The sequence below is a fragment of the Pseudophryne corroboree genome, chromosome 10 (genome assembly GCF_028390025.1).
Source record: "Pseudophryne corroboree isolate aPseCor3 chromosome 10, aPseCor3.hap2, whole genome shotgun sequence".
In the NCBI taxonomy this organism is placed as follows: Eukaryota; Metazoa; Chordata; class Amphibia; order Anura; family Myobatrachidae; genus Pseudophryne; species Pseudophryne corroboree.
This window is the reverse complement of record NC_086453.1, coordinates 373,317,467-373,344,515: the sequence shown is the minus strand read 5'-3', so window position 1 is coordinate 373,344,515 and position 27,049 is coordinate 373,317,467. Positions and strand designations below refer to the sequence as shown.

Sequence of the window (27,049 nt, the reverse complement as noted above, 5' to 3'; positions counted from 1 at the left end):
TTAACAGGGGGACTGTAATAGCTTTCAGAGATTCCGGTTATAGTTAAATGCGTCACCTTAAATGCGTCACCGTATTAAATGCGTCACCTTTAAATGAGGTTAGATTTATTTACAACCATCCTATCCATGGTCCCCGATGTCAACGCAGACCACTTCCAGGCCGTCTCAGTCGCAGATTAGTGGCAGCCTCAGACCTACTCACATTTGCTCAAACCGCAAACTTTTTTCGATGTTCCGGGAATTGCGTATGCATCTGCGAGTGGTTAAACTGCGATGCATTCGCAATTTTGCACGGGGCGTTTAATCTTCCTGTCAGGGCGGCGTCTTTCTACTCGCAGACAACGGCGATTTCTCTGACTAGCGATCCATGCTGAATGAGTGAGAACACCGCTGGACTTCAGCAGGGATCTGGGCGTTGTGTGTACAACCAGCCGAATCCAGAATCTAATCACCGATCTCAGGTTTACAGAACAAACACAATCTAGTAATAGCATACACAACCGATAACACGTTATTAATAACACACAACATTGTGAGAGTTTCACTACAATTACTGTTAAGTCACAATCTTTTATTTACAAGGCTCCACAAAGGTTTTGAATGGTACATTAAAGCGGTACGCAATCGTATGGTTGTATTCTGTCACATGCTGAGCAGTGACAAAAAGGTTTGCCCTGTGTGACCCATTGCGAGTCGCTGTGTGTGAAGGTCAGCCAGGTCTGGCTCCTGCGTCACTGGGCTACGGCTACCTAGGCTACAGACAATACCATCGGCTAATTAACGAGAACACTACACTAAGTAATTGTCTGCAACACAGCGAGAATGATACAAGCTAGCTGGAAGACAAGAAACAGTAACCGTAGCTCCAACAATAGAACAGTAAAACTTAAACTAATGCAAAAATCTTCCCCATAAAAAAAAAGTAATAAAATAAAAAGATACAGACTATAAGCATCAAAAGATTAGGTTTATATATTATGCATCATTTATTCATTAAAAGACAACTTTCCTAGCGTTCTTGTTAAATAAAATAGGTGTTTTGTATAAAAAGGTACTTACGTAGTAAATGCACCTAATATTATATGGTGTATAATCGGATACTGCCACTAGGGGCGCTGTTCTGTTACACTGCATATTATTTATTACCAGTTATTTATATAGCGCACACATATTCCGCAGCGCTGTACAGAGAATATTTTGGTCAATCACATCAGTCCCTGCCCCAGTGGAGCTTACACTCTATATTCCCATGTATATGCACACACATTCATGCTAGGGTTCATTTTTGTTGGGAGCCAATTGACCTACCAGTATATTTTTAGAGTGCGGGAAAAAACCGGAGAACCCGGAGGAAACCCACGCAAGTACGGTGAGAACATACAAACTCCACAGTTAGGGCCATGGTGGGAATCGAAGCCATGACCTTGGTGCTGCGAGGCAGCAATGCTAACCATTACACCATCCGTGCTGCCCAACAGATAATATTCTTCTCCAACAACATACTTACATGTCATGTCACCTAATGGGTCCTACAGTAGAAGCCTCTGCGGGCTCCGTCTTAATCATGGACGCAGTCATATCATGTCCCCTACGCACAGGCCTGACGCCAGACCACTATCCTGTCACAGGCATCAGAAAACACTCACCAATTTACTATGCTGCCTAAATAACTTATTTCCATTTTCATCTCTTTCCTCCCGGTCCTCCTCAAAGTCGCCGTCGATCTTCTGTGCCGGCACAGAGCGAGAACAACAAATGGCAACTTGCGTATTGCGGTAAATACAAGTGTTCCTCTTCGGGGTGAAGGGCACGGCAGCGTCAGAAGACTGTTTGATGATAACGCCCTCCCTGGCGAGCTGAGCGAGAGAAGCAGTTAGACAAATTCAGTGTTTCCAGGAACTGATGCAGCAATGTACACATCCTACGTGCCTGTCCCTGGTGGGTATAACAATAGGGGAAGAAGCTGCAAGTGTAGTCAGGGAACCCCTATCCTGCTAATACACAGACACTGGAGCGCTCGTACGCCAAGGTGCTGCTAAGGCACAATGACATTTAGAAGAAAGACACAAAACAGGCCGGTTGTGGCAGTAACGTAAGAGGGTATTAGCATGTGTGATGGGTCGCGTGGTCTGGCTACGGATGTGAAAGAAATCGCTGAGTACAATACAGTACAATATGATCCCTATTCCCTATATGTGATGCAGTTATAATACCGCCTGTAAGGATCCTGGTTTTCAGGAGACAGACGTCAGAATCCCGACAACAAGTGAAATACTGACGCCCGGAATACAGACCACTGACGGGTATTCCCACTCGGTTGGTGGGTCCAAGGCATCAACCGAGTGGGAATAGAACCTGTGATGAGCGAAGTGAGCCACCGGGCCTGATGCGTGGCGATCGTTGCGAGCCTGCAAGAGGACTCACTGCCGGGATTCCAAAAGGCGGGATGCCGCTGTCTGTAAACTGACAGCCAGCATCCCATCTGCCAGTAATACATATGTATTCCCCTATATGACACAGGGAGGAGGGAGCAGACAGACACTGCATATGACACAGGGAGGAGGGAGCAGACAGACACTGCATATGACACAGGGATGAGGGAGCAGACAGACACTGCATATGACACAGGGAGGAGGGAGCAGACAGACACTGCATATGACACAGGGAGGAGGGAGCAGACAGACACTGCATATGACACAGGGAGGAGGGAGCAGACAGACACTGCATATGACACAGGGAGGAGGGAGCAGACAGACACTGCATATGACACAGGGATGAGGGAGCAGACAGACACTGCATATGACACAGGGAGGAGGGAGCAGACAGACACTGCATATGACACAGGGAGGAGGGAGCAGACAGACACTGTATATGACACAGGGAGGAGGGAGCAGACAGACACTGCATATGACACAGGGATGAGGGAGCAGACAGACACTGCATATGACACAGGGAGGAGGGAGCAGACAGACACTGCATATGACACAGGGAGGAGGGAGCAGACAGACACTGCATATGACACAGGGAGGAGGGAGCAGACAGACACTGTATATGACACAGGGAGGAGGGAGCAGACAGACACTGCATATGACACAGGGAGGAGGGAGCAGACAGACACTGCATATGACACAGGGATGAGGGAGCAGACAGACACTGCATATGACACAGGGATAAGGGAGCAGACAGACACTACATATGACACAGGGATGAGGGGAGCAGACAGACACTGCATATGACACAGGGATGAGGGGAGCAGACAGACACTGCATATGACACAGGGATGAGGGGAGCAGACAGACACTGCATATGACACAGGGATGAGGGAGCAGACAGACACTGCATATGACACAGGGAGGAGGGAGCAGACAGACACTGTATATGACACAGGGAGGAGGGAGCAGACAGACACTGTATATGACACAGGGAGGAGGGAGCAGACAGACACTGTATATGACACAGGGAGGAGGGAGCAGACAGACACTGTATATGACACAGGGAGGAGGGAGCAGACAGACACTGTATATGACACAGGGAGGAGGGAGCAGACAGACACTGCATATGACACAGGGAGGAGGGAGCAGACAGACACTGCATATGACACAGGGATGAGGGAGCAGACAGACACTGCATATGACACAGGGAGGAGGGAGCAGACAGACACTGCATATGACACAGGGAGGAGGGAGCAGACAGACACTGCATATGACACAGGGAGGAGGGAGCAGACAGACACTGCATATGACACAGGGAGGAGGGAGCAGACAGACACTGCATATGACACAGGGAGGAGGGAGCAGACAGACACTGTATAGGACACAGGGAAGAGGGAGCAGACAGACACTGCATATGACACAGGGAGGAGGGAGCAGACAGACACTGTATATGACACAGGGATGAGGGAGCAGACAGACACTGTATATGACACAGGGATGAGGGAGCAGACAGACACTGTATATGACACAGGGATGAGGGAGCAGATAGACACTGCATATGACACAGGGAAGAGGGAGCAGACAGACACTGCATATGACACAGGGATGAGGGAGCAGACAGACACTGCATATGACACAGGGATGAAGGGAGCAGACAGACACTGTATATGACACAGGGAGGAGGGAGCAGACAGACACTGTATATGACACAGGGATGAGGGGAGCAGACAGACACTGTATATGACACAGGGAGGAGGGAGCAGACAGACACTGCATAGGACACAGGGATGAGGGGAGCAGACAGACACTGCATATGACACAGGGCAGAGGGAGCAGACAGACACTGTATGTGACAGGACGATACCGTACGGAAGCACTCGCAGCTTCCGCGTCCCGTTGACTGCGCACAGAATGGAAGGTCAAGCCGCACGAGGCCTGACCACATAGGGGATTCCCGCTTACCGTCAGTAACCGCCTGTTACTGACTCCACCCACTGCGCTGTGGGCGGGTTCTCGCTGCCACCACCAAACTCCTAACCTGCCGTGGCGTTTGGAACCACGGTTCTGCTCTGTATGTGCCGACGCACTGCTTTACCACACCTGTGTGGTGTCGACGAATCCCCACTAGCCACTTGCTAGGCCTCTACCGGTAGCTGGCGGAAGGCGGAGCTTGGAGACGTCAGGTGCTTCCCTGGACAACCGGAGGACGGGGCTAGGTTTGGCCTAACCCTGTTGGTCACAAGATGAAGCAGTCTTCTTGAGGCAAAGGTGTTTATTGCTCAAATAACCTTTAAAAAGGCTCCTCCCTATTGCTAGGGGCAACAGCATACAATTAAGATGTTTCAGCAGAAGAAGATGTTACAATACACCTCCTATGGGCCAACTGCCCTTCTTTTATCCCTCTCCAAGACCCCTTACCACAGGGGGTAAGCCCGCCCTGTGGTGCACAACCAATCAATGTTTACCCATGAGCTGTGCATGCTCTGGTCTCCTGCACACCTTTACATTGTTCCCTATGGACAGTGGGGAGTGGTCGGTCTCCTTTGACCCTCCTATCTGGGAGAGTCAGGGCACTCCCCGGTGCCGTTCAGTCTGGCTGGGGGGAAGTTTTTCCCTCCTAAACTGACTTCCAGAAACCTGCCCGGGACCCCTCTCACTGCCTGCAGCCTGGATTTGGGCTCCAGAGCTGGGCAGCCTGGCTCCCCGGTCCAGGTTTCCTGGCCACTACGGCTGATCTCCATGGAGCTCCAAGAAACCACTCAGCTTGTTTTATAGCTAAGCTGCTTCTCTTTCTCCCTGTGCCCATTGGAACTGTGAGGCTGGATGGGAAAGCATTCCGTTTTTAGGGAAAAGGTCTGGGAGAATCCATCAGCCTGCACAGCCATGGATTCCCCCCTCCTGGGACACACAATCAAGTAAGTGCAATTTCTCTTTAAATACATTACATTTTAAATCACACTGTACATTTCCCTGTAACTATACACTGAGCCTGTGCCCTGCACAGACTCTACATACTCAGGCACTGCAGTGCCTTCCCTAGCCCTGCAGCCTGGCTGCTAGGGCTCTCTGTGTGCTGGAGGTATGGGGCTGGCTTCCCCCACCCTCCAGCCTGTCTGCCTGCCACTGGGGTCCAGGGAGCTGGCTCCCCCTGTCCCCCCAGTGTGGCACTACCTTTGTGGCCTCGCCGCACGCAGCGGCGCACCCCCCTGTACCTAAGCCCGGCGGCCCGGGACACTTGTCCCGGCCGCCGTGACTCTGGCTTTGTTTCAGCGCTGAGGCGCCGGGAGCGTAGCTCCCGGACCCCAGCGCTCACCATCCTGCTGGGCAGCCTAATGTCCCCCACACCGCTAGGGAGCCGGCTAGCCCGGTCCCCCATGCGCGGCGCTGACTGGTGGCCTCGCCGCACAGGAAGCCGGCTAACTCGGTCCTCGTGTGCGGCGCACCCCCCTTGCTGCCCGGCAGCCCGGGACGTCCGTCCCGGCTGCCGCGGCTGGCCGCCTCCAGTGTGCTGAGGCGCCGGGAGCGGAGCTCCCGTCCCCAGCACAGGCAGACCCAGAGCGCGCTGCAGCGGGAGCTGAGCTCCCAGCCGCAGCGGCTCACCCTTCTTCCCCCCCCCGGCGCACACACAGCTCAGTGCGCCGGGGGGCTGTGCTCACCGCTGCCGGGAGCGGAGCTCCCGGACTCCGGCGGTGCCCATCTGAAGGCTGCAGCGGGAGCTGATCTCCGGCATGCAGCAGTCCCCGTCTCCCCCGGCGCGCACACTCCAGTGCGCCCGGGGGTGCACCGACCGCCGCCGGGAGCGGAGCTCCCGTACTCCGGCGGCCAGCGGCTGCCCTCTCCCCCGGCGCGCACACTCTGCTGAGCGCGCCGGGGGCTGCCCTCACTGCCGTGGTCTCCGGAGGGGTCCGGGACCACGGCACAGTTTAAAAAAAAAAGAATACAATTTTTTACATTAATAAAACACGGCGCCTAGCGCCCACAATACAATTCAAATTTGGCGCCAAGCGCCCCTTTGTCTTTAAAAATGGCGCCGGGCACTAGGGGTTAACCCCTTCAGTGCCGCAGGCGGCCATTTGCCTCGTGGCTGGGGCTCTCCGGCCACACTCCCCCCCCCCCCATTCAAGCGGGTCAACCAGGGACCCATGTCCCAACGATTTGGGTCCTGGTCCCGCAGTCCGTTGGGGTGAAGGGGACGCTACCTGGGGGGTGTAGGCTCTGGCCTAGACAGTTCATCCATAGTGTAGTGGGCCTCTCTTCGTGGGTGCACAATGTTCAAATAGTCCACCTGAAGCCCAAGTTCAAGGCTCCACCACAAAAGTCTGTCCAATTCCCCCAAGGTCGGTTGCAGCCACCTAACAGGTAGGTGGTAAGTCACCACGGTGGGGGGCCGGTTACAAACAAGTGCCACCCACGGTGTCCCAACTGTGGCATACCCCACCTCCCACAATAGCAGTTTTCTGCTCAAACAGGCCACAGGGTGCTCCTGCCCATATGGCTCTTTCTGGCTCGGTACTGCTCCCAGTCCGTGCAGTGGCGCAATAGTTCGTAACACACAGTCCTGGTCAAGAATGTGCGCCATCAGCACTGGAGCGGGTACCCGAGCCTCCTTCAATGACTGGAATGCCAACTCGCAAGCGGGTGCAAAGTCCACTGACTTGGGAATGCCCTTCCTAGCCATCTCTGTCAAGGGGTTCACTACAGGACTAAAGTCAATGACAACATGTCCGTAGGGCCTTACAGGTTCTAAGGTCAGTACCGGTCTGGGTGATGTGGGTCGGGGACAGCCTCTGGTTGCCTCCACCCCCTCTGGGTTGGGCCTACCCCTGTCTCCTCCCACATGGTGCCCCAGGCACTGCACCTCCGTCATACCTATCTGGCAACTGTCTGCCCTAACTGTCAGACCTGCCCTCCAATCCTCTTCTGTCGACCTATGACTCGGGAAACCTACCCTGTCACCTAGGCCTACTCTTTCCTCCTCGTCCGCTACCTGTGCCGCAGTGATGGCGGCCAGACCACCAGCCTCTGGATCCTGTGTGGCAACCACTACAGTGAGGCTGCGTGTCTTCCCCGATCTACTGCGCACAGGCAGGGGACCTGCTATGTCCACAGCAACTTGCTGCAAGGGTTCTCCTATGGGCAGAGGCCCAGAGACAACACAACCGCTGGAGTGCCCCGGCTGCCAACGCATGGCACCAGCCTTACAGTTGGTCTGGGCGTCATCCGACATTCCAGACCAGGGTAAGCTCTGTGTCAGGCACTTCAGGGTACGGTCTGTCTCCGGGTTACTGTCCAAAGGGGTTTCGCTGGCAACCGACACCGGTTGCACAGGAACGTACCCTGAGGGGACCAGTTGGACACATTCCCTATCTGGTCTATCCCCTCCCACTTTCCTGGCTACCCTGTACCTTAACCCTTCCCGCCAGGTCAACCTCCCCGCCCCAACCCTGTCAAGGCCGCTGCCAGAGTGGCGCCTCATGCCTTTCGGGGATGGGTCAGAGAGTTGAGCCTCCCTAAACTCCTGCCTGTGGCCCTCAATCTCTCCTAAATTGGGACACTCTACAGGGGGATCTAGGTGGGGACTACTAGGGTCAGTCTGGTAGGGGTCAGTCATGGAAAAGTCAATGTGGTTTCTCATACTCACCGCCGGAGTTGGCAAACCACTTGGGTCAGGAGCATCATTGGGCACCCCCACAGGATCAAACGAGCTGGAACCGACATCCTCTGCGTTGCTAGGGGACGTAGGCATACCAGAGGCAAAAGGCATGTGGGGTCGATGTACCGATCTAGCCGCTGTAATCTTTTCCTCTGGGCTGGTTGATGCTGTGGTTGGCTGTGCTGGCAGTTGTCTTGCAGCTGTAGTCTTTTCCTCTGGGCTGGGCTGTGCTGGAGTAGCTGATGTCAACGGTGGTTGTGGAACTTGACTCCGGGGAATGGCGCCAACAAACGTAGTGACGATCCCACCACCCAGATCATTTCCTAGGACCACATCAGTTGGGAGACCATCCATGACGGCAACTTCTCGCAACTCTGGTCCAGCTCCCCAGTCCAGGTAGACTCTTGCCATGGGAACCGCTCTCTCTGTCCCTTCTGCCAGGGTGACCGTGGCAGTGCGACCCTGCAATACTGCAGCAGGATCTATAAGGTGGGGGCTCACCACAGTGATTGAGGCCCCAGAGTCTCTTAGGCCTTCTCCCTGCAGGGGTCCCACGTGGACTGGCTGCAGGTGCCTCCACATGTTGTGTAGGGGCTGTTTGGCCATGCAGGTGACTCTCTCCGCAGAGTGCACCTGTCTCTCGCCACACTCCATCGGACTGACTGGAGGGGGAACAGTCTCTGTAGGCTCATCTCCTCTCGTCAAACAAGCGATCCGGGCTCCAGCACTCGGATTTGGGGCACGAGTCTGGGGTGCTTGGGATGCAGGACAGTTCATCCTCAGATGTCCGATTTTCCCACAGCCGTAGCACTTCTTCTCCAGTCGTGGCACCGATGATCTCTGATCAGTTGCAGGGACGCTGCGGTGCGGTTGCTGGCCAAGAGCACCCGGGTTGGAAGATGCTTGTCTTTGGGGGTGATGAGCTGAAGAGGGGGGTCCCCTTGGTGGTACAGTCTGTTGGAGCTGGCTGCTGGCGGGGCGCTTCTGCCCCCGTGGCCGAATTGCCACATACTTGTCGGCTAATTGGGCAGCCATCTTTAAGCTGGGTGGCTCTCGATCTAGCACCCACTCCTTCACTTCCTGGGCGCACCGGCGGTAGAACTGCTCCCTGCAGATCAGGTCGATCAGTGCGTCCCATGTAGTGGCTTCTGAATCCTTCACCCACTTCACCACGTACTGCCGCAGCTGGGTGGCGAACTGCTCATGGGTGCTGCTAGGATTCTTGGGCAAGTCTCTGAACTTCTTCCTGTAAGACTCCGGAGTGATGAAGAATCGCTGGAGGAGGGCCTTCGCGACTTCGTCGTAGTTCCCACAGTCCTCCGTCGCCACTCCTCGATAGGCCTCCAAGGCCTCTCCATGCAGAGTGGGTACAAGGTGTCTCACCCACTCTGACTTGGGTAGATCATGTAGTTTACAAGTCCTCTCAAAGACTTGCAAATGTCCATCAATGTCCCCATCACTGTCTGCAAACTTGGCAAACTGAACTCGTCCTGATCTGTGTACAACAGCTGACAACGGCTCCCGGGGTACCACGGCTTGTGATGCCCGCTCCGCATGCCACATCCGAATGACAAGCATGCGTTCTTGCTCCGTTGCCCTTTCCCCCAATTCCGCTAGCCGATCTGCTAGGCTATCCGTACTGCCCCCGCTGGGACGTTGGGATCCTGGCCCTGCTAGGGATTGCTGGGAAACATTGCTGCTGTAAGAGAGGGCGGGGCTTGTGGTTCTCACCGGTTCCTCACGAAGGTCCACTGTTGGGCCGTCCTCTGCGATGCTGACGCCGTCAGTGCTTTCCACCTCCGCCCGATGAGACTCCTCCCAGCTCCTGAGCGCCGCCTGCATGACGCTCCTGGACGCGTTGGAAGGGATATCCACACCCTTCCCCTGGCATACGATCTCCAGATCCTCCTTGGACATTCCGCTGAATTCCGCCATCTTGTGCGTTCTCCTGCGCTGCAGTTACTCCTCTCCTGAGTAACTCGGCTTCTCCAATCAGGTGATGAAAAGCCGCCTGGGATTATCCCACCACTATGCCACCAATTTCTGTGACAGGACGATACCGTACGGAAGCACTCGCAGCTTCCGCGTCCCGTTGACTGCGCACAGAATGGAAGGTCAAGCCGCACGAGGCCTGACCACATAGGGGATTCCCGCTTACCGTCAGTAACCGCCTGTTACTGACTCCACCCACTGCGCTGTGGGCGGGTTCTCGCTGCCACCACCAAACTCCTAACCTGCCGTGGCGTTTGGAACCACGGTTCTGCTCTGTATGTGCTGACGCACTGCTTTACCACACCTGTGTGGTGTCGACGAATCCCCACTAGCCACTTGCTAGGCCTCTACCGGTAGCTGGCGGAAGGCGGAGCTTGGAGACGTCAGGTGCTTCCCTGGACAACCGGAGGACGGGGCTAGGTTTGGCCTAACCCTGTTGGTCACAAGATGAAGCAGTCTTCTTGAGGCAAAGGTGTTTATTGCTCAAATAACCTTTAAAAAGGCTCCTCCCTATTGCTAGGGGCAACAGCATACAATTAAGATGTTTCAGCAGAAGAAGATGTTACAATACACCTCCTATGGGCCAACTGCCCTTCTTTTATCCCTCTCCAAGACCCCTTACCACAGGGGGTAAGCCCGCCCTGTGGTGCACAACCAATCAATGTTTACCCATGAGCTGTGCATGCTCTGGTCTCCTGCACACCTTTACATTGTTCCCTATGGACAGTGGGGAGTGGTCGGTCTCCTTTGACCCTCCTATCTGGGAGAGTCAGGGCACTCCCCGGTGCCGTTCAGTCTGGCTGGGGGGAAGTTTTTCCCTCCTAAACTGACTTCCAGAAACCTGCCCGGGACCCCTCTCACTGCCTGCAGCCTGGATTTGGGCTCCAGAGCTGGGCAGCCTGGCTCCCCGGTCCAGGTTTCCTGGCCACTACGGCTGATCTCCATGGAGCTCCAAGAAACCACTCAGCTTGTTTTATAGCTAAGCTGCTTCTCTTTCTCCCTGTGCCCATTGGAACTGTGAGGCTGGATGGGAAAGCATTCCGTTTTTAGGGAAAAGGTCTGGGAGAATCCATCAGCCTGCACAGCCATGGATTCCCCCCTCCTGGGACACACAATCAAGTAAGTGCAATTTCTCTTTAAATACATTACATTTTAAATCACACTGTACATTTCCCTGTAACTATACACTGAGCCTGTGCCCTGCACAGACTCTACATACTCAGGCACTGCAGTGCCTTCCCTAGCCCTGCAGCCTGGCTGCTAGGGCTCTCTGTGTGCTGGAGGTATGGGGCTGGCTTCCCCCACCCTCCAGCCTGTCTGCCTGCCACTGGGGTCCAGGGAGCTGGCTCCCCCTGTCCCCCCAGTGTGGCACTACTTTTGTGGCCTCGCCGCACGCAGCGGCGCACCCCCCTGTACCTAAGCCCGGCGGCCCGGGACACTTGTCCCGGCCGCCGTGACTCTGGCTTTGTTTCAGCGCTGAGGCGCCGGGAGCGTAGCTCCCGGACCCCAGCGCTCACCATCCTGCTGGGCAGCCTAATGTCCCCCACACCGCTAGGGAGCCGGCTAGCCCGGTCCCCCATGCGCGGCGCTGACTGGTGGCCTCGCCGCACAGGAAGCCGGCTAACTCGGTCCTCGTGTGTGGCGCACCCCCCTTGCTGCCCGGCAGCCCGGGACGTCCGTCCCGGCTGCCGCGGCTGGCCGCCTCCAGTGTGCTGAGGCGCCGGGAGCGGAGCTCCCGTCCCCAGCACAGGCAGACCCAGAGCGCGCTGCAGCGGGAGCTGAGCTCCTAGCCGCAGCGGCTCACCCTTCTTCCCTCCCCGGCGCACACACAGCTCAGTGCGCCGGGGGGCTGTGCTCACCGCTGCCGGGAGCGGAGCTCCCGGACTCCGGCGGTGCCCATCTGAAGGCTGCAGCGGGAGCTGATCTCCGGCATGCAGCAGTCCCCGTCTCCCCCGGCGCGCACACTCCAGTGCGCCCGGGGGTGCACCGACCGCCGCCGGGAGCGGAGCTCCCGGACTCCGGCGGTCAGCGGCTGCCCTCTCCCCCGGCGCGCACACTCTGCTGAGCGCGCCGGGGGCTGCCCTCACTGCCGTGGTCTCCGGAGGGGTCCGGGACCACGGCACAGTTTAAAAAAAAAGAATACAATTTTTTACATTAATAAAACACGGCGCCTAGCGCCCACAATACAATTCAAATTTGGCGCCAAGCGCCCCTTTGTCTTTAAAAATGGCGCCGGGCACTAGGGGTTAACCCCTTCAGTGCCGCAGGCGGCCATTTGCCTCGTGGCTGGGGCTCTCCGGCCACACTGTATATGACACAGGGCAGAGGGAGCAGACAGACACTGCATAGGACACAGGGAAGAGGGAGCAGACAGACACTGCATAGGACACAGGGATGAGGGGAGCAGACAGACACTGCATAGGACACAGGGATGAGGGGAGCAGACAGACACTGCATATGACACAGGGATGAGGGAGCAGACAGACACTGCATATGACACAGGGATAAGGGGAGCAGACAGACACTGTATATGACACAGGGCAGGTAGACACTGCATATGACACAGGGATGAGGGAGCAGACAGACACTGCATATGACACAGGGATGAGGGAGCAGACAGACACTGCATATGACACAGGGAAGAGGGAGCAGACAGACACTGCATAGGACACAGGGAAGAGGGAGCAGACAGACACTGCATAGGACACAGGGATGAGGGGAGCAGACAGACACTGCATAGGACACAGGGATGAGGGGAGCAGACAGACACTGCATATGACACAGGGATGAGGGGAGCAGACAGACACTGTATATGACAGGGCAGGTAGACACTGCATATGACACAGGGATGAGGGAGCAGACAGACACTGCATATGACACAGGGATGAGGGAGCAGACAGACACTGCATATGACACGGGGATGAGGGAGCAGACAGACACTGCATATGACACGGGGATGAGGGTGCAGACAGACACTGCATATGACACGGGGAAGAGGGAGCAGACAGACACTGCATATGACACGGGGAAGAGGGAGCAGACAGACACTGCATATGACACAGGGATGAGAGGAGCAGACAGACACTGCATATGACACAGGGATGAGGGAGCAGACAGACACTGAATAGGACACAGATGAGGGAGCAGACAGACACTGCATATGACACAGGGATGAGGGAGCAGACAGACACTGCATATGACACAGGGATGAGGGAGCAGACAGACACAGGGATGAGGGAGCAGACAGACACTGCATATGACACAGGGATGAGGGAGCAGACAGACACTGCATATGACACAGGGAAGAGGGAGCAGACAGACACTGCATATGACACAGGGATGAGGGAGCAGACAGACACTGCATATGACACAGGGATGAGGGAGCAGACAGACACTGCATATGACACGGGGATGAGGGAGCAGACAGACACTGTATATAACACAGGGAAGAGGGAGCAGACAGACACTGTATATGACACAGGGCAGGTAGACACTGTATATGACACAGGGATGAGGGGAGCAGACACACTGCATATGACACAGGGATGAGGGAGCAGACAGACACTGCATATGACACAGGAATGAGGGAGCAGACAGACACTGCATATGACACGGGGATGAGGGAGCAGACAGACACTGTATATAACACAGGGAAGAGGGAGCAGACAGACACTGTATATGACACAGGGCAGGTAGACACTGTATATGACACAGGGATGAGGGAGCAGACAGACACTGCATATGAAACAGGGATGAGGGAGCAGACAGACACTGCATATGACACAGGGATGAGGGAGCAGACAGACACTGCATATGACACGGGGATGAGGGAGCAGACAGACACTGTATATGACACAGGGCAGGTAGACACTGTATATGACACAGGGATGAGGGGAGCAGACAGACACTGCATATGACACAGGGATGAGGGAGCAGACAGACACTGCATATGACACAGGGATGAGGGGAGCAGACAGACACTGCATATGACACAGGGATGAGGGGAGCAGACAGACACTGCATATGACACAGGGATGAGGGGAGCAGACAGACACTGCATATGACACAGGGATGAGGGGAGCAGACAGACACTGCATATGACACAGGGATGAGGGGAGCAGACAGACACTGCATATGACACATGGATGAGGGAGCAGACAGACACTGCATAGGACACAGGGATGAGGGGAGCAGACAGACACTGCATAGGACACAGGGATGAGGGGAGCAGACAGACACTGCATAGGACACAGGGATGAGGGGAGCAGACAGACACTGCATAGGACACAGGGATTAGGGGAGCAGACAGACACTGTATATGACACAGGGATGAGGGGAGCAGACAGACACTGTATAGGACACAGGGAAGAGGGAGCAGACAGACACTGCATAGGACACAGGGAAGAGGGAGCAGACAGACACTGCATATGACACAGGGAAGAGGGCGCAGACAGACACTGCATATGACACAGGGAGGAGGGAGCAGACAGACACTGCATATGACACAGGGATGAGGGAGCAGACAAACACTGCATATGACACAGGGATGAGGGGAGCAGACAGACACTGCATATGACACGGCAGGTAGACACTGCATATGACACGGGGATGAGGGAGCAGACAGACACTGCATATGACACGGGGAAGAGGGAGCAGACAGACACTGCATATGACACGGGGAAGAGGGAGCAGACAGACACTGCATATGACACGGGGAAGAGGGAGCAGACAGACACTGCATATGACACAGGGATGAGGGGAGCAGACAGACACTGCATATGACACAGGGATGAGGGGAGCAGACAGACACTGCATAGGACACGGGGATGAGGGGAGCAGACAGACACTGCATATGACACGGGGATGAGGGGAGCAGACAGACACTGCATATGACACAGGGATGAGGGGAGCAGACAGACACTGCATATGACACAGGGATGAGGGAGCAGACAGACACTGCATATGACACAGGGATGAGGGAGCAGACAGACACTGCATATGACACAGGGATGAGGGAGCAGACAGACACTGAATAGGACACAGGGAAGAGGGAGCAGACAGACACTGAATAGGACACAGGGAAGAGGGAGCAGACAGACACTGCATATGACACAGGGAAGAGGGAGCAGACAGACACTGCATATGACACAGGGATGAGGGAGCAGACAGACACTGCATATGACACAGGGATGAGGGAGCAGACAGACACTGCATATGACACAGGGATGAGGGAGCAGACAGACACTGCATATGACACAGGGATGAGGGAGCAGACAGACACTGCATATGACACAGGGATGAGGGAGCAGACAGACACTGCATATGACACAGGGATGAGGGAGCAGACAGACACTGCATATGACACGGGGATGAGGGAGCAGACAGACACTGTATATGACACAGGGCAGGTAGACACTGTATATGACACAGGGATGAGGGGAGCAGACAGACACTGCATATGACACAGGGATGAGGGGAGCAGACAGACACTGCATATGACACAGGGATGAGGGGAGCAGACAGACACTGCATATGACACATGGATGAGGGAGCAGACAGACACTGCATAGGACACAGGGAAGAGGGAGCAGACAGACACTGCATAGGACACAGGGATGAGGGGAGCAGACAGACACTGCATAGGACACAGGGATGAGGGGAGCAGACAGACACTGCATAGGACACAGGGATGAGGGGAGCAGACAGACACTGCATAGGACACAGGGATGAGGGGAGCAGACAGACACTGCATAGGACACAGGGAAGAGGGAGCAGACAGACACTGCATATGACACAGGGAGGAGGGAGCAGATAGACACTGCATATGACACAAGGAGGAGGGAGCAGACAGACACTGCATATGACACAGGGAAGAGGGAGCAGACAGACACTGCATATGACACAGGGAGGAGGGAGCAGACAGACACTGCATATGACACAGGGATGAGGGAGCAGACAGACACTGCATATGACACAGGGATGAGGGAGCAGACAGACACTGCATATGACACAGGGATGAGGGGAGCAGACAGACACTGCATATGACACAGGGCAGGTAGACACTGCATATGACACGGGGATGAGGGAGCAGACAGACACTGCATATGACACGGGGATGAGGGAGCAGACAGACACTGCATATGACACGGGGAAGAGGGAGCAGACAGACACTGCATATGACACGGGGATGAGGGGAGCAGACAGACACTGCATAGGACACAGGGATGAGGGGAGCAGACAGACACTGCATAGGACACAGAGATGAGGGGAGCAGACAGACACTGCATAGGACACGGGGATGAGGGGAGCAGACAGACACTGCATAGGACACGGGGAAGAGGGAGCAGACAGACACTGAATAGGACACGGGGAAGAGGGAGCAGACAGACACTGCATATGACACGGGGAAGAGGGAGCAGACAGACACTGCATAGGACACAAGGAGGAGGGAGCAGACAGACACTGCATAGGACACAGGGAAGAGGGAGCAGACAGACACTGCATAGGACACAGGGAAGAGGGAGCAGACAGACACTGCATAGGACACAGGGAAGAGGGAGCAGACAGACACTGCATAGGACACAGGGATGAGGGGAGCAGACAGACACTGCATAGGACACAGGGATGAGGGGAGCAGACAGACACTGCATAGGACACAGGGATGAGGGGAGCAGACAGACACTGCATAGGACACAGGGATGAGGGGAGCAGACAGACACTGCATAGGACACAGGGATGAGGGGAGCAGACAGACACTGCATAGGACACAGGGATGAGGGGAGCAGACAGACACTGCATAGGACACAGGGATGAGGGGAGCAGACAGACTGTATAGGACACAGGGAAGAGGGAGCAGACAGACACTGCATATGACACAGGGATGAGGGAGCAGACAGACACTGCATATGACACAGGGATGAGGGGAGCAGACAGACACTGCATAGGACACAAGGAGGAGGGAGCAGACAGACACTGCATAGGACACAGGGAAGAGGGAGCAGACAGACACTGCATAGGACACAGGGAAGAGGGAGCAGACAGACACTGCATAGGACACAGGGAAGAGGGAGCAGACAGACACTGCATAGGACACAGGGAAGAGGGAGCAGACAGACACTGCATAGGACACAGGGAAGAGGGAGCAGACAGACACTGCATAGGACACAGGGAAGAGGGAGCAGACAGACACTGCATAGGACACAGGGATGAGGGGAGCAGCAGACACTGCATATGACACAGGGCAGGCAGACACTGCATATGACACAGGGCAGGCAGACACTGCATATGACACAGGGCAGGCAGACACTGCATATGACACAGGGCAGGCAGACACTGCATATGACACAGGGCAGGCAGACACTGCATATGACACAGGGCAGGCAGACACTGCATATGACACAGGGCAGGCAGACACTGCATATGACACAGGGCAGGCAGACACTGCATATGACACAGGGCAGGCAGACACTGCATATGACACAGGGCAGGCAGACACTGCATATGACACAGGGCAGGCAGACACTGCATATGACACAGGGCAGGCAGACACTGCATATGACACAGGGCAGGCAGACACTGCATATGACACAGGGCAGGCAGACACTGCATATGACACAGGGCAGGCAGACACTGCATATGACACAGGGCAGGCAGACACTGCATATGACACAGGGCAGGCAGACACTGCATATGACACAGGGCAGGCAGACACTGCATATGACACAGGGCAGGCAGACACTGCATATGACACAGGGCAGGCAGACACTGCATATGACACAGGGCAGGCAGACACTGCATATGACACAGGGCAGGCAGACACTGCATATGACACAGGGCAGGCAGACACTGCATATGACACAGGGCAGGCAGACACTGCATATGACACAGGGCAGGCAGACACTGCATATGACACAGGGCAGGCAGACACTGCATATGACACAGGGCAGGCAGACACTGCATATGACACAGGGCAGGCAGACACTGCATATGACACAGGGCAGGCAGACACTGCATATGACACAGGGCAGGCAGACATATGACACAGGGCAGGCAGACACTGTATATGACACAGGGCAGGCAGACACTGTATATGACACAGGGCAGGCAGACACTGTATATGACACAGGGCAGGTAGATAGTGTATATGACACAGGGCAGGTCGATAGTGTATATGACACAGGCCAGGTCGATAGTGTATATGACACAGGACAGGTAGACAGGGAGGGAGCAGACAGGGCAGGCAGACAGTGTATATGATACAGAACAGGTAGACACGGAGGGAGCAGACAGGGCAGGCAGACAGTGTATATGATACAGAACAGGTAGACACGGGGGGAGCAGACAGGGCAGGCAGACAGTGTATATGATATAGAACAGGTAGACACGGAGGGAGCAGACAGGGCAGGCAGACAGTGTATATGATACAGAACAGGTAGACACGGAGGGAGCAGACAGGGCAGGCAGACAGTGTATATGATACAGAACAGGTAGACACGGAGGGAGCAGACAGGGCAGGCAGACAGTGTATATGATACAGAACAGGTAGATACGGGGGGAGCAGACAGGGCAGGCAGACAGTGTATATGATACAGAACAGGTAGACACGGAGGGAGCAGACAGGGCAGGCAGACAGTGTATATGATACAGAACAGGTAGACACGGAGGGAGCAGACAGGGCAGGCAGACAGTGTATATGATACAGAACAGGTAGACACGGAGGGAGCAGACAGGGCAGGCAGACAGTGTATATGACACAGGGCAGGTAGACAGGGAGGGAGCAGACAGGGCAGGCAGACAGTGTATATGATACAGAACAGGTAGACACGGAGGGAGCAGACAGGGCAGGCAGACAGTGTATATGATACAGAATAGGTAGACAGGGAGGGAGCAGACAGGGCAGGCAGACAGTGTATATGACACAGGGCAGGTAGACAGGGAGGGAGCAGACAGGGCAGGCAGACAGTGTATATGACACAGGGCAGGTAGACATGGAGGGAGCAGACAGGGCAGGCAGACAGTGTATATGATACAGAACAGGTAGACAGGGAGGGAGCAGACAGTGTATATGACACAGGCAGGTAGACAGGGAGGAGCAGACAGGGCAGGCAGACAGTGTATATGATACAGAACAGGTAGACAGGGAGGGAGCAGACAGGGCAGGCAGATAGTGTATATGACACAGAACAGGTATACACGGAGGGAGCAGACAGGGCAGGCAGACAGTGTATATGATACAGAACAGGTAGACAGGGAGGGAGCAGGACAGGATCAGATAAACACTGTATATTACACAGCTATACGGAAGCAGGACAGGACGTCATAACTTACTGCATCATAGGATTTCTGCAGTTGTTGCCTCTTACGCTGTTTGACATGCTGATTTACCCTACGCTTCACCTCCCCTTGAAAGCGGATCAACCTCTGCTGCTTCTCCTGCTGATACTGTACCAGTTTTTCTTCAACTTCTTCAGCGGACACCTGAGAACAAGAGGAATATGAGGATCAATGTTCCGATATAACAAGACGATACAGGGGTGAGAGAACCCAGTACCACATAAACAGAAGATTATAGCAGGGACTCTAATCCATCTGTTCATGTAGCCGCCTGCAGTACTGTATCAGTGACTACCTTCCTTCAATGTACAGCCTAGCTAATACACTGGAGCTATGAACATTATAGTTCCTTATAACATTAAAGAGAGTACAACGGTGTCAGCGGACACATATACATGGCAATAGTAATTCACAGAACAGTGCAACAATTCATCCAAAACCTTTATTAAGAGAATGTGCCCAGCATAATGAGAGTTACAGTAGTTTTATTCACTGGTCTCCAGAGAAGGCTAAACTCATGAAATGTTTCCATGCCATCTAGTGGATGTATCCAGAACTGCATACAGCCAGAGTCACTACAAGACATGATCATTGCCTATATCCTCAGCAGTGAGGCACAGAAAGGAGGCACATGAAACCCCAATCGTCCTGGGGGTAAATTTACTAAGATGGGAGTTCTATTTAAGATGGGATGTTGCCCATAGCAACCAATCAGATTCTACTTCTCATTTATCTGGCACCTTCTAGAAGATAATACCTGGAATCTGATTGGTTGCTATGGGCAACATCCCATCTTAAATAGAACGCCCATCTTAGTAAATTTACCCCCTGGGCTCCTCTGACAGTAGCCTCACTGAGTCTTTGGTTGTCTACGTGTTAGCCACATCGCATTAATTATCTTACACAGGGACATATGGCAGATGGCTGGGGATACCTATAATATCCCGGCAAACGGGATGCCGGCTGTCACTATACCGACAGTGGCATCTCATCCGCGAGGCCGATAGCCACGCATCGGGCCTGGTGGGAATACCCAACTGGTGTAGGGATTCTGTGCATCGGCATTTTACCGGTTGCCGGGATTCCGGCATTGGTCTCCTCATGCAGTAAATATACCGGCTGTCGGGATCCCGACATTCAGAAAATGGAATCCAGACACCTGGCGAAATACTGATGCCCGGAATCCCAACAAATGCTGGGTATTCCTACTCCGTTGTGGACCACAACACCAACCAAGTGGGAATAGAACCTGTGGCAAGCAAAGTGAGCCACCAGGCCAAGGGATTTGCTGCCGGAATTCCGCCGTCAGTATTGTGACAGTGGCATCCTGTCTTCTGGGATATCATATGTATCCACTTGAATCTGACGGGGTAAGAATAATAGAATCTGAGTTGCCGGAGATGCAGGACTTCGGATGAGAATGTCCATATTTTTAAAGCGGCGATCATTTATACGGCAAAACCAACCTGGAGCAAATGGTCAAGTGTCATTTGCTCCCATTTATTGCCAGATTTTAGCTCCAACCGGCCAGATTGGACAAGAACTAGGTGTATGGCCAACTTATGATAGAAAGGTGTCAGAGCACACAGCGCATCACAGCTTCCTGCGTAGCCGCAGAGCAGTGTGTCCAAGCTGACCTCTATCCACTTACGCATACAATGGGCACAAGTGCCAGAACTTGCCCATGGAGCAATGGACGGAGCTGGCCTGGACAGATAAATCACATTCTTTTACATCACGTAGATGGCCAGGTGTGTGCGCGTTGATTACCTGGGGAAGAGGTAGCACCAGAATGCACTATAGGAAGAAGGCAAGCCGGCGGGGACAAAGTGATGTTCTGGCCAATGGTCTGCTGGGAACACTGGGTCCTAGCATTCATGTGGATGTTGCTATGACACGTACCTACATACATATTGATGCAGGGCAAGAACACCTCTTCACGGCAGTGGTATTCCCTGTTGGCAGTGGCCTCTCTCAGCAGTATAATGTGCTGCCTATAAACACCCTATAAACATTGCTGAGGAATGGTTTGGAGAACATGTCAAAGAATTGAAGGTGCTGACTTGGCCCCCAAACTCCCCAGATCTGAGTCCGATCAAGCATCTTTGGGATGTTCTGGAAAACTAAGTCTGAGCCATGGAGGCCCTAGAGGCACCTTACAGGACTAAAAGTAGCATGCACTAGGTGGATGGGATCAGGATCTGAGGGATGTTGGGGAGCAGAGTATAATCTCAGGGGTGGTGGCGGGGAAGCATGTTGGTGGGCCTGAGGGATATTGGTTGGTAGAGTATGCCGCGCCAGGGGTAATAGGGTCATGTTAGTGGCCCTAGGGAGATATTGGTTGGCAGAGTATTACGCGCCAGGGGTAATAGGGTCATGTTGGTGGGTCTGGGGGATATTGGTTGGCAGAGTATTGTGCACCTGGGGTAATAGGGTCATGTTGGTGGGTCTGGGGGATATTGGTTGGCAGAGTATTACGCACCAGGGGTGATAGGGTCATGTTGGTGGGCCTGAAGGGATATTGGTTGGCAGAGTATTACGCGCCAGGGGTGATAGGGTCATGTTGGTGGGTCTGGGGGATATTGGTTGGCAGAGTATTACGCACCAGGGGTGATAGGGTCATGTTGGTGGGTCTGGTGGATATTGGTTGGCAGAGTACTACGCACCAGGGGTGATAGGGTCATGTTGGTGGGTCTGGTGGATATTGGTTGGCAGAGTACTACGCACCAGGGGTGATAGGGTCATGTTGGTGGGTCTGGTGGATATTGGTTGGCAGAGTACTACGCACCAGGGGTGATAGGGTCATGTTGGTGGGTCTGGTGGATATTGGTTGGCAGAGTACTACGCACCAGGGGTTATAGGGTTATGTTGGTGGGTCTGGGGGATACTGGTTGGCAGAGTATTACGCACCAGGGGTGATAGGGTCATGTTGGTGGGTCTGGGGGATACTGGTTGGCAGAGTATTACGCACCAGGGGTGATAGGGTCATGGTGGTGGGTCTGGGGGATACTGATTGGCAGAGTATTACGCACCAGGGGTGATAGGGTCATGTTGGTGGGTCTGGGGGATACTGATTGGCAGAGTATTACGCACCAGGGGTGATAGGGTCATGTTGGTGGGTCTAGGGGATACTGATTGGCAGAGTATTACGCACCAGGGGTGATAGGGTCATGTTGGTGGGTCTGGGGGATACTGGTTGGCAGAGTATTACGCACCAGGGGTGATAGGGTCATGTTGGTGGGTCTGGGGGATACTGGTAGGCAGAGTATTACGCACCAGGGGTGATAGGGTCATGTTGGTGGGTCTGGGGGATACTGGTTGGCAGAGTATTACGCACCAGGGGTGATAGGGTCATGTTGGTGGGTCTGGGGGATACTGGTTGGCAGAGTATTACGCACCAGGGGTGATAGGGTCATGTTGGTGGGTCTGGGGGATACTGATTGGCAGAGTATTACGCACCAGGGGTGATAGGGTCATGTTGGTGGGTCTGGGGGATACTGGTTGGCAGAGTATTACGCAGGGGTGATAGGGTCATGTTGGTGGGTCTGGAGGATATTGGTTGGCAGAGTATTACGCACCAGGGGTGATAGGGTCATGTTGGTGGGTCTGGGGGATATTGGTTGGCAGAGTATTACGCACCAGGGGTGATAGGGTCATGTTGGTGGGTCTGGGGGATACTGATTGGCAGAGTATTACGCACCAGGGGTGATAGGGTCATGTTGGTGGGTCTGGGGGATACTGATTGGCAGAGTATTACGCACCAGGGGTGATAGGGTCATGTTGGTGGGTCTGGGGGATACTGGTTGGCAGAGTATTACGCTCCAGGGGTGATAGGGTCATGTTGGTGGGTCTGGGGGATACTGATTGGCAGAGTATTACGCACCAGGGGTGATAGGGTCATGTTGGTAGGTCTGGGGGATACTGATTGGCAGAGTATTACGCACCAGGGGTGATAGGGTCATGTTGGTGGGTCTGGGGGATACTGATTGGCAGAGTATTACGCACCAGGGGTTATAGGGTCATGTTGGTGGGTCTGGAGGATACTGGTTGGCAGAGTATTACGCACCAGGGGTGATAGGGTCATGTTGGTGGGTCTGGGGGATACTGATTGGCAGAGTATTACGCACCAGGGGTGATAGGGTCATGTTGGTGGGCCCGGGGGGAAATGGGCTGGCAGTATAACAAACACTGGGCCGATGGGTTCATGTTCCCCAGTAATGCGGGGACGCCGGGGGCAGTGTGCCCGGGTACAGCGTCACATACACGGTGGACTCGGTCACGTCGCTCTCGGCACTCCGGCCTCCACTTACCAGTGCCCGGGACTCGGTCCCCCAGTCAGCCGGTTCTATCCAGGCCCCCACAGGCACAACGGAGCCCGGGTTCCTCCCCGCCAGCACCGCCTGGTTTACAACCAGTCTGGACGATCTCCGTGTCACAGGCTCCGGGCTGCCCCGGGCGTTCCTCCCCCGCCTCACAGGCTCCGGAGCGGGCGGCGCCATCTTCCCTCTCCCAGGCTAACACTTTCAAACCGCCGCGTTCTGGAGTTCCCATGGCAACAACAACTTCCGGTGTGAGGCGGGGGAGGAGCGGCGATTGACGGCTCATTCATCCAATCACAATATTCCGCTGATCAGGGAAGCGTTAGTAAGAGATGAGCTGCGCATTCTGATTGGCCGTTATGTTCCTATTCTCATATAATCTGACATACTGTATTCTCCCAGATCATCACACCGGCCCTCCTCTCTACAGCATCTGCCCCCCAGATCCTCACACAGCATCTGCCCCCCAGATCCCCACACCCTCACACAGCATCTGCCCCTACATCCTACCACCCTCACACAGCATCTGCCCCTACATCCTACCACCCTCACACAGCATCTGCCCCCCAGATCCTCACACAGCATCTGCCCCTACATCCTACCACCCTCACACAGCATCTGCCCTCCCAGATCCTCACACAGCATCTGCCCCCCAGATCATCACACAGCATCTGCCCCCCAGATCCTCACACAGCATCTGCCCCTACATCCTACCACCCTCACACAGCATCTGCCCCCCAGATCCTCACACAGCATCTGCCCCCCAGATCCTCACACAGCATCTGCCCCCCCCAGATCCTCACACAGCATCTGCCCCCCAGATCATCACACCCTCACACAGCATCTGCCCCCCAGATCCTCACACACCCTCACACAGCATCTGCCCCCCAGATCATCACACCCTCACACAGCATCTGCCCCCCAAATCCTCACACAGCATCTGCCCCCCAGATCATCACACCCTCACACAGCATCTGCCCCCAGATCCTCACACAGCATTTGCCCCCCAGATCATCATACCCTCACACAGCATCTGCCCCCCAGATCATCACACCCTCACACAGCATCTGCCCCCCAGATCCTCACACAGCATCTGCCCCCCAGATCATCACACCCTCACACAGCATCTGCCCCCCAGATCCTCACACAGCATCTGCCCCCCAGATCCTCACACAGCATCTGCCCCCCAGATCCTCACACCCTCACACAGCATCTGACCCCCAGATCCTCACACAGCATCTGCCCCCCAGATCCTCACACCCTCACACAGCATCTGCCCCCCAGATCCTCACACCCTCACACAGCATCTGCCCCCCAGATCATCACACCCTCACACAGCATCTGCCCCCCAAATCCTCACACAGCATCTGCCCCCCAGATCATCACACCCTCACACAGCATCTGCCCCCAGATCCTCACACAGCATTTGCCCCCCAGATCATCATACCCTCACACAGCATCTGCCCCCCAGATCATCACACCCTCACACAGCATCTGCCCCCCAGATCCTCACACAGCATCTGCCCCCCAGATCATCACACCCTCACACAGCATCTGCCCCCCAGATCCTCACACCCTCACACAGCATCTGCCCCCCAGATCCTCACACAGCATCTGCCCCCCAGATCATCACACCGGCCCTCCTCTCTTACAGCATCTGTCCCCCAGATCCTCACACAGCATCTGCCCCCCCAGATCCTCACATAGCATCTGCCCCCCCAGATCCATACACCCTCACACAGCATCTGCCCCCAGGTCATCACACCCTCACACAGCATCTGCCCCCCAGATCATCACACCCTCACACAGCATCTGCCCCCCAGATCATCACACCCTCACACAGCATCTGCCCCCAGATCCTCACACAGCATCTGCCCCCCAGATCATCACACCCTCACACAGCATCTGCCCCCCAGATCATCACACCCTCACACAGCATCTGCCCCCCAGATCCTCACACAGCATCTGCCCCCCAGATCATCACACCCTCACACAGCATCTGCCCCCCAGATCCTCACACAGCATCTGACCCCCAGATCCTCACACAGCATCTGCCCCCCCAGATTCTCACACAGCATCTGCCCCCCCCCCCAGATTCTCACACAGCATCTGCCCCCCAGATCCTCACACCCTCACACAGCATCTGCCCCCAGATCCTCACACAGCATCTGCCCCCCAGATCATCACACCCTCACACAGCATCTGCCCCCCAGATCCTCACACAGCATCTGCCAGCCCAGATCCTCACACCCTCACACAGCATCTGCCCCCAGATCCTCACACAGCATCTGCCCCCCAGATCATCACACCCTCACACAGCATCTGCCCCCCAGATCCTCACACAGCATCTGCCCCCCAGATCATCACACCCTCACACAGCATCTGCCCCCCAGATCCTCACACCCTCACACAGCATCTGCCCCCAGATCCTCACACAGCATCTGCCCCCCAGATCATCACACCGGCCCTCCTCTCTTACAGCATCTGTCCCCCAGATCCTCACACAGCATCTGCCCCCCCAGATCCATACACCCTCACACAGCATCTGCCCCCCAGGTCATCACACCCTCACACAGCATCTGCCCCCCAGATCCTCACACAGCATATGCCCCCCAGATCATCACACCCTCACACAGCATCTGCCCCTACATCCTACCACCATCACACAGCATCTGCCCCTATATCCTACCACCATCACACAGCATCTGCCCCTACATCCTACCACCCTTACACAGCATCTGCCCCTACATCCTACCACCCTCACACAGCATCTGCCCCCCAGATCATCACACCCTCACACAGCATCTGCCCCCCAGATCCTCACACCCTCACACAGCATCTTTCCCCCAGGTCATCACACCCTCACACAGCATCTGCTCCCCAGATCATCACACCCTCACACAGCAGCTTCCCCCCAGGTCATCACACCCTCACACAGCATCTGCCCCCCAGATCATCACACCCTCACACAGCATCTGCCCCCCAGATCATCACACCCTCACACAGCATCTGCCCCCCAGATCCTCACACAGCATCTGCCCCCCCCAGATCCTCACACCCTCACATAGCATCTGCCCCCCCAGATCCTCACACCCTCACACAGCATCTGCCCCCCAGATCCTCACAGCATCTACCCCCCCCAAATCCTCACACATCATCTGCCCTCCCAGATCCTCACACCCTCACACGACATCTGCCCCCCCAGATCCTCACACAGCATCTGCCCCCCCCCAGATCCTCACACAGCATCTGCCCCCCCCCCCAGATCATCACACCCTCACACAGCATCTGCCCCCCCAGATCCTCACACGGCATCTTCC

General features: G+C 55.1%; 1 protein-coding gene across 2 annotated transcripts in view; it reads right to left on the bottom strand.

The window, feature by feature from the left end:
- CCDC15 (coiled-coil domain containing 15) overlaps positions 1-23,983 on the bottom strand; it is a 56,675-nt gene extending 32,692 nt beyond the window's left edge. The window contains exons 1-3 of one of the 2 annotated variants that reach the window (XM_063943757.1): positions 23,721-23,982; positions 19,405-19,554; positions 1,647-1,856 (exon numbers count right to left, since the gene is read on the bottom strand). In XM_063943757.1, coding sequence (XP_063799827.1) covers positions 1,647-1,856; positions 19,405-19,554; positions 23,721-23,909 — 549 coding nt within the window. In that variant the 5' untranslated portion in view covers positions 23,910-23,982. Of the gene's footprint in view, positions 1-1,646; positions 1,857-19,404; positions 19,555-23,720 lie in introns of both variants that reach the window. The other variant, XM_063943758.1, reaches the window with a different exon arrangement.
- Between the last annotated feature and the right edge of the window lie 3,066 nt (positions 23,984-27,049).